Source organism: Aegilops tauschii, chromosome 2 (assembly GCF_002575655.3).
Source record: "Aegilops tauschii subsp. strangulata cultivar AL8/78 chromosome 2, Aet v6.0, whole genome shotgun sequence".
Classification (NCBI taxonomy): domain Eukaryota; kingdom Viridiplantae; phylum Streptophyta; class Magnoliopsida; order Poales; family Poaceae; genus Aegilops; species Aegilops tauschii.
The window spans coordinates 143,649,603-143,658,759 of record NC_053036.3 but is presented as its reverse complement, the minus strand read 5'-3'; the positions used below and the strand labels follow the sequence as shown (position 1 = coordinate 143,658,759).

General features: G+C 43.2%; 1 protein-coding gene across 1 annotated transcript; it reads right to left on the bottom strand.

Annotated features, from left to right (window-relative positions):
- Positions 1–3,107: 3,107 nt before the first annotated feature.
- Positions 3,108–8,039, bottom strand: LOC109777511 (mitotic checkpoint protein BUB3.1). Its single transcript, XM_020336134.3, has 9 exons — positions 7,797–8,039; positions 7,529–7,665; positions 7,088–7,170; positions 5,778–6,029; positions 4,362–4,437; positions 3,933–4,013; positions 3,774–3,852; positions 3,567–3,667; positions 3,108–3,468 (listed from the first exon to the last, which is right to left on the bottom strand). The coding sequence occupies exons 1-9, from the start codon at positions 7,947–7,949 to the stop codon at positions 3,402–3,404; spliced, it is 1,029 nt and encodes a 342-aa protein (XP_020191723.1). The 5' UTR covers positions 7,950–8,039; the 3' UTR covers positions 3,108–3,401.
- Positions 8,040–9,157: the final 1,118 nt, after the last annotated feature.

Here is a 9,157-nt window from a genome sequence, read left to right as displayed (position 1 = left end):
TTGGAGAGATTCCACTATGAACCACATACATATGTATGTAGATGCATTTTAGAGTGTAGATTCATCCATTTGGCTCCGTATGTAGTTCATAGTAAAATCTCTACAAAGACTTATATTTAGGAACGGAGGGAGTAGAAGACAGGGATAGAAAAAATAGATTAAATGAGCTCGAGCCTGGCAACATGAGAGAGCTTGTTGGACCTGTAAGTAGGCAGCTTGTTGTTAATTTGCCATAAACAAACTTGTAAGTGGTGATTGTATCATTAGCAAGCAAAATCAGTGGGTTCCCTAAATGAATAGACCTATGGTTAATGTTTGGCATAGGTAAAATTTTAATATGGGAGATAAGATTTGGGTCGGCATTAGCACAAAATGTCATAACAAACTTGTCCAAGTTAGGAGTCTAGCCGAAGTCACGGCAAAAATGTTGGATATGTAAGATGAGACATTTGAGTAGCCTCAAGCACACAAGAATTGCCATTGATAATCAAGTCGTCAACAAGAGAAAAGAGTAATTAGAAGGGCGGTTTGGTCCAAGAGAAATGACTGCAAGATTATTATTTTCCATAGCCTCTTGTAGAACCAAAGAAAGCTCATTGGTTGCAAGAACAAAAAGATAGGGACAAAGGGGGTAGCCTTGCGTAATACCTCTACTACTTCAAAATCCCACAAAAGCCTGGCCATTAACAATCGTAGAGAAGACAACATAAATATGTATACATAGATGATATATAAAATGACCTTGCAACCCTTTACGTGAAAGTGCAGGGAAAAAAATGTAATTCCACTCTAAATGGCCAAAATTCTTAGCCAGCAATCTTAAGAAAAAAAAACAGCGTGTTCCCAAGAAGGGCAAAGGAATGGGTGAACTCTTGAGCATTGGATTATACATAAAATAAGTAATTGTACCATAGTTCAGCAACCGTAAAATGAGTATTCTGCTTGAAAGTTTTAAAAAACATGATAAAGGAGAGCAGAGAGTGCCACTAGCTAATGTTGCAGAGCTTTGCTACATTCACGGGCAAAACTTACAGAATTTTTGTTACCGGATGAGAAGGTATCATATAATCGGAGAAGAAAAGGGGTCCGCCCTGCAATAGGGGGGGGGGGGGGGGGATTAACGAGGGATTGGTGTCCGTAAGAGAGTTTTGTAGCTATTGTCCGTAAGTGTAGAATTATTGAATGTGAGCTTCGCTCTCTTGCTTTGCCCCTATCAAACGCAAATGGCAGACCATTTGGGAACCACGGCGACGCACAGAACGGCCGAACGGCACCTTCCACGCGGCGAGCGGCCCAGGGTGCAAGCCGGCGATCAACTGCCGGGACAGTGACCAAAGTCACGGAATATTGTAGTCCCCCAGCCGCGTATGCTCCGTGTGCTAGTGACGTGGCGCAGTGGTAGTTGCTGATGGAGCCGGCACGTTATTGGCTGTGGGCGCTCCAGGTGCTGCGTGGCGGGAGACACCTCACCTGCCACGAGAGCCTTCCCCGCACGGGGGCCCGTCGGCTGCCGAGCTCCACCATCCACGTACGGCACCACGGTGGTCTGACGAGTCATCCCAAGCCGCTCTAGGCTGACGCAGGTTTCGGGGATAATTTAGCTACCTAGACGACCGGCGTTGGTCTATCCGAACGACTGTCTTTTGCAAGACGACACAAACAGATTTGAATTTCAGCTTATGTAGCCAGTATTTTTGGCAGTTGTTTTTTATAGTAGCTTTATGAAGCCAGTAAATAGTGGGAAGAATATTGCTTGAAATTCTGCCTTGTATAAGTCCAGTCAAGTGCTGGAGAATGCAACTACGCCTGTGAGGTAGCTGAAATCCTAAAAATAAAAATTGAGTCCTACTGTACATATCGAAGAAGTTACATGTCGTCACTTGCACGTTCCAAAGTACGACGTACCCGGTCCAAAAGCGAGGTCAGCCAGTGTTGCCGGGAATGATCAGTAATCAGACATGCGAGCGTCGCCGGGCTTCCAACAGGAACAGCATTTCCTCGGTATTGCTACCTAGTCTTACCGCACGTGTAGACAAAATCTTGCAACCGAACGATGCGATATCTGCTTTGGATCTGTTTCGATCGATTATCGTCAACAAACCGACCATTCCACCAACCGCTTTAAACCCAACTGATCTCGATCAAACTGCGATATCCAATCTTTTAACACTTCGTGCATACTCCTATGTCGCAAGCAAAACACCAGCGGCACAAAAAGCACGTATCCTCGGCAATGAATGATCATATCACACCCTAGTGATTTGCCTAGATACGTCGCCGCCAGGTTAATCCACGGACAAGGCACTTGGCCAGTTTGACAAGAATCGTGAAGCAACGTGTGGGCAAAACAAACAGACAGTAGGTACTGCTACCCCGTACGTGCGGTGACGTGCTTGTTTGTGCAGCGCAGCGACAGTAATGGCGCCCGATCGAGGCCCAATGATTCAGCTCTCGCTTAGTTGCGCTCCAGTATATGTATATCGCTGATCGGTGATCCCCACGGCCTCGGGCAATAATACAGGCGCCCCAGTGTATTACACCACACAACAAAAACAAAGGAAGCAGATCGGCTGCAGCTGTGCCACTCAACTCTCGACGTGCGGATGTGGCCTGTAGGATCAGCGCAGAACGCAGAATTATACTACTACCACTGGTACAATGTACATGCACTGGCGTTCTCTCGTTAGAAAATGAGATGCAGCATGAGCTGCCTGTGGTCTCCTACTTTAGTTTAGCTTAGCGTCGATCGATCGTCCCACATGCTCGATTACGGACGCTTAAGTGCGCTCGGTTGGGGAGCAGATCCGCGCGGTGCTCCCCTAATCGTCTCCGCGGAGAATAATCCCCACCAGTCGCTGTCTACTTATGTTGTTGGAATGATAATACTCCCTCTGTTCACTTTTATAAGGCGTTGTAGACACTTTCAGACAGCGTGCAAAACAACTCAATTTCAGTTGTCTGAAATGACTTATAAAAGTGAACGGAGGGAGTACTACTAATAATATAGTGCCAGTGTGTTCGATCCAGTGGGTTCTGTCATAAATGAGCTGATTTCTTCAGCTCTTGAGAGAGCAAACTACACATGATTGGATTGGAGTCAACATTCATGCCAGGGTGAAACCAGTTGACGACGGATTTACAACTTTGTTCGAGAGATTACAACTTTCGGTGCAAATGGGAGCTATCTTTGGAATGTCTGTACAATACTACAATTGGACCGCCACTATACCATCAAGTGATCGTAAAACTGTACGTACTACTGTAAAACCCCAGGTTTGTATTAAGTATTTAGAACGAATCCACAGTTTCAGCTAAAACTAAGTGTGTATGTCTCATACTCCAGTGAGCGTCTGAACTAAAGCGGGAACAAGCAACCTGTCGAAGAAAGCGCACCTCACTCATCAGTGCCTCGGCTTTACTTCCACTTCGTTGACATCGCGGATAAAGATCTTAGTAGCAGGTTCATTCCTGTAAAGTGCAAAAGCGGCGGTTAAATTGACGGTTCAGCGGTTTTATCTTGCATGATAGGGGAATGTTCCTAGGGTATAGAATTTTTTTGGTCTTACTCTATTTTTCCACTTTCGTAAGTGTAACTGGATGCAACGGCGAGCAGATTGTTATCCTTGCTGAAAGACAGAGCAGCAATGCTAGTTGGGTACCTGGGGGACTGCAACCGGAACAGAAAAAAGAAATTCAGATATCCCGAGGTCTGAATTCCTGACACAGAATTAGGACTAGTTTGTTTGACAGATAAATCGCGGGGCAAGAAAAACCTGAAACAATCTCTTTTTCTTTTCTCCATCCCAAGTGTACACAAATCCATCACATCCGCCCGTGGCGAACGTTCCATGTCTGCGTACGTTAGATTAGGCTATTAAAGGAACTGAAAGTTGATGACGGTGTGAGTGCGAGAGAGATGAGGGACATCGTACTCTGAGTGGAATGCAATTGCATTAACAGGATATGCAACCCTCCCTCTGTCCTCGGTCAATCGATGGCACTTGAAAGAATACCTGACGAAAATAAACAGGCAATGAAAAACCATAAGGCTAGGTATAAAAAGGTGGAACCGCTCATATCAAAAACAATGAACAATGCCCTAAAAGAAGGTATAAAGGTGGAACACAAGTGACCTTATGTAGAATAAGAAGCCAATTGAGAGCAATGTCAATGCCCTTATCTTTAATAAACTACTCCCTCCGTTCCGAATTACTTGTCTTAGATTTGTTTAAATACGGATGTATCTAGCACTAAAATGAGTCTAAATACATCTGTATCTAGACAAATCCAAGACAAGTAATTCGGAACGGAGGGAGTAGCTATTTAGAAAAGGTGTCATCCTTTTGCAACACAGTATATACCTCTTTTCGAGACTAGACTCAGATTGGTCAAAGAAGTCCATTGCAACTCGTCCGTCTGTACTACCCAAAGCAAATCCTACATACAGGTCAAAAATAGAGATTAAATTAAAGGACACTTTGCTGAATGTAAAGAGGCCTAAGAAATAAAATGAGAAATATGCACTAGAGACTAGAGTTCAAGACGATGATAGTTACAGCTAGTTTGCGGATGAATATTCAAACTCAAAAATATATCGAACTTCCCTTTGCAAGAAAAGTATTGATTATGCTATGTTGTGACTTCAACACCACCCATTGCCCATGGGTAGTATGTTCAAGTGTAGGACTAAACTTATACTACAAGGCTAGAGCCCTAGAAAAAACTGAAAATATATCACTAATGTTGATTACTATTTATAACCATTAATATTATCCTGCCAACGGAATTAGAATGTCAGGCAAGAGAAGGTCCAAAACAAAAATAAAAAACATAGTCAGATGCAACACAGAACTGAAGACACCGTCAATGTGGATCAACCATTAACCCAAGAGTACTACACAGAAATAGAAGGCGTCCATAGTCAACACAGCGCTGGAGCACTAGAACAAATGACGAAACCAATTGAGATCAGTTAAAAATATCTCATTCTGAATCAATATAGATAGTGACGGAAGGCGTTAGCATTATAGTATGAGACTGGAGGGATATCTGAAATTCAGGCTTCGCTGTGAATCTTTCATTATGAGATAGACTTGTTTTCTAAGCTCTACTGCTGGAAAATCATATCCTGGAAGAGACACCGAGAAGCTAAATCTTAACGATAATTAAGGAAACAGTACAAAGTCATGCTTTCATCAAATTCATGTATGCTGACGAAATAGAGAAGTTCAAACTTTCCCAACGAGTTGACCTGTTATTGCACCTTCAATAGTTGAATCAAAGATCATAAATCATCCACACCCTTGAACTGGTGAAAGTTAAAAACCGAATAGGAAATTCTATAACCATAGGACAAAATGACCATACTTGTCAAGCATCAAGTAGATTAAGTAGTAATGGAGCCAAATGATAATCTATACAAAAACTGATAACGGCATTGTTGCATGAATCTCAAACAACCTATCCATCCACTTGTACACACAAAATGATATATGGTTCCATGAAATTTCAAGATATTTATCTATTGACCATGCATTAACACAAGGAAGTTAATCATGTACCAATTTTTATAAGATTCAAGATAACAGTTCTCATGGCGCCTCTCCAAATGAACAAGAAGGGTTCATGCCAAACAAGAAAGGTAAATTCTATTCCAACTTAGTACATCTTTTGTATGTTACACAAATCAACAAAAATAAGGTTCAATTCATGCCAGTGTTATTTAGCAGAAATATTGATCAATGCATATTCGCAGAATTATCATAAGAACGTCTTACCAGTTTTATTTGGATAACACTCAACACAGCGTGTTTGAGAATTCAGATAAGACTTCCTTTGCTGAGGCTCAGACATATTGCGCAAATCATAAACATTCACATGCTCTCCTGCTGTTGCAACAACCAACTTATGTCCTGCTAATGAAAGTGCGTATACACGTTCAGGTTGGGTGTGTGTCCCAATAAGCCCAGTCGCACCTCTTTGATCCCAACACTTTATAGTCCTATCCCAGCTTCCAGTGATTACTTGACCTGGCATAAGACAGGACACAAGCATATGATGGTTAAGGTTATTATTAAGAGTGAAAAGTTATCTGTTTATTAATGAATTATAGTTGTGCAGGAAATGCTAGAGCCATTGTACGTGAGATACTGTAACCAATATGCTTGATTTTCTTAATTTGTCATGCGTACTGTAAGTCTCTAGGCTGTCTGGTAGGGTGAAATTTTCACCTACCTATTCGGTTAAGACTCTCATCTAGTAATCCACATGAGCTCACTACCAGATGACAATAGTATAAGACATCAGGTTATCTACTACAAGTATTTTGGGTCAGAGGCAATAATACTGTAAATGCTAGTCGCATAAATGTAGAGATCACATGATTTGGATGTTTCTACAGATGTAGGACTTGTAAACTGAATATATATTTGACACAACAAAGGACAAACGTGGTAAACTTCAAACGATAACTGCCCACATTACAACTTCTGAATACTTAAGGCCATATTTCACCACTGTCTACTATAGTCTTCATCAGCATTGCATGTCTATTGATAAAGACCAGACCCACCAGGTAGCTATCTTCCTAGATTATCTAGTATTCATTCAACAGATATCATCTAGGCTCTTTCAGTTTCTCATATTGGGATTTAGGAACAACTATTGAATGATGGCAGATGAATAATACAGAGAACTAAGCATAAAAACAGAAGATGGATATCATAAGCAGGTTCATGGAGTGGATATTTATCAAATACTCTATCTTAAAACATAAGTAAAATATACCCAAAAATCATTATTGTTGCACGGTAACAGAAGACGGCTGTATATTATATGAAGCTTATTATGATAGTCCTACACCAACAGCAGGAAGAAATAAAGCATGAACTCACCTAGCATAGCGATTCATTGAACTATTACAGTTTGGGGGTCAGATTGACAATGTTCTTAACTTAATTAACCCTTCTCTAGCAACACGAAACATGGTTTTGATGATAAATTAGCAATGTTCTTCAGAAACTGAAGTTTGACAACACAATAGCACTGTTCAGCAAAAGGGAACAGGCAAAAGTAATTAAGCAAGTACCTGTAGTATCGGAGTACTCCACACAGCGAACTGGACCATCATGGGTTCCCAAGCGATAACTACTTTCGGCACTAAAGGACAGCCTGCATTATATATAGCACAACAAAACAGATCCGAAACATACAGGTCAACAATTGAGCTTCGATTTGTACGAACATTTGGATCCGAAACATACAGATCTGGCCGAACAGAAATTTAAATTCAGTTAACCGTGCTGAATAAATATGCTATTGCCTATGCTGCTTGCATTTGGGTCCGAGATCCACTAAAATCATGTCCGACCCTACTTCCTACCGACCCATTTTAACATCACACGCTCCGCCTCTTTTCGGGGCTATGCTGCGAAACTGTACCGCGTCCCCAACCATTCATTCAGAATCGCTAAGCAAAATAGCAATCAAACGGGGCGGGAAGATGAATAGGTGACCCCTATCACCTCACCTCCGCACGACGTGGTCACTGGAGGCGCTGAACGCCGAGGAGTCGTTATCGTGGAAGCAGCAGTCCAGCACGGGCGTCATGTGCGGGAACGCGCCCACCAGCGCGTTGGTGGCATCGACGTCCAGGAGTCGCACCGCCTGGAAGGAGCGAACGCGCACGCGCACGCGCAGCCAAGCCCGCGCAGGCACAGAACCCAACGGATCAAACCGAGCCGCTAGGGTTTCGTTTCCTCGGAGAAGTGGGAGGCGCGCGAGGCTTGTGAACTAACCTTCTCCCATGAGGAGACGAGGAGGCGGTTGCTGTGCTTCGAGAAGCGGAGGTTGGAGACGCCGTCCCTCGGCGGGTGCCCCAGCTCCCTGCCCAACCCGAGGCGGCCGCCGCCAGCGTCGACCGGCGGCTGGCCGGTGGCGGATGCGCTCATGGCGGGGTCAGGAGGAGAGGAGGCGGTGGTGATTCTGGGTAGCCTTGGGTGCTGGGGTTTGCGGTAGGTAGGATGCGGTGGGGACCGGAATTTTGAACCCGCGACGAACGAGCCGTGGAGCAGAGCGCGGGGTTTATAGAGGGAACGGTTTCGGGAAGGAATGGCCAGTTTGGTGCCACCCGCCCCGACCCGCCGTCGTATGGGCTAGCTTTAGCATTAACTGGGCTTTGGATTTGGGCTGGGTGTATGGTCCGAATCGGCTTATCTGGTGAATTCAGCGAAATCACTGTACATGCGATAGAAAAATTACGCTAATCTGTTAAGATATGGTATGCAACAAGTGAATATTTAAAACATGAAATGAATTTTAATTTTCAGATAACGGATCCTTCTAATCCAGTCTATCTGTGAAGTTGAATAAATGTTCATTTTCTCAACCACAGATAGAATACCCGGATCATGTCATTAGTAGGCAAAAGGGTGGCTACGGACTAAAAGAAGATCCTCACAGTGAAAGAGTGGCCTACTTCCAAGTTAAGCACATTAGATTTTGGGCTTAGCAGAACATGCATTTCATTCTCAGGAGCTTAGCTCATTTGACTGCTCAAAGACTTAAAACACTTAGCGATAGCGAAGCCAAGCCACCGCTTATAGGCTAAGGGACGAAAGCCCATTAGGCTTGATGGGAAAAAGTATGAAAGCCTCAGCTCGGTTAAGTTTATGACATTACAGAGTTGTTGTTTTAAGTAATACTAAGAACTGGAAAATCAGTTCGGAGAAGGAGAAAAGCTAAGGTTACAGAAAAACTTATCCATCTACAAAGAGTATGGTGTCGGTACGGAGGCACGTCGGGTGCGGATATAGACTACGCTAAGGAACTTTGTCTTAAAGTATTTACCGAGACTACACTAAGGATGAAGTCAATGAAAGTTAGCTCGTAACTAAGAAAGCCGGTATCAGAACGAAGCCCTTCCAAAATCAAAAGCAAGGAAGTCAAGGAACAAAGCTGCTTCTCTAATAGCCCCATTAGGAGGGAGGGTTATTTCTAGAAAAAACAAATGGATATCCATTCTATCTAGCCGAGGGATATTTCCAGAAGGTAGGAAGCTTATCCTTTCGTCCAAGGAGAAAGAGACAAGTTTCCAACTCATCCGAGTTTTCTCATAATGTTGATTGAACATCGAGCTAATAAGAGGGAGTACCATACC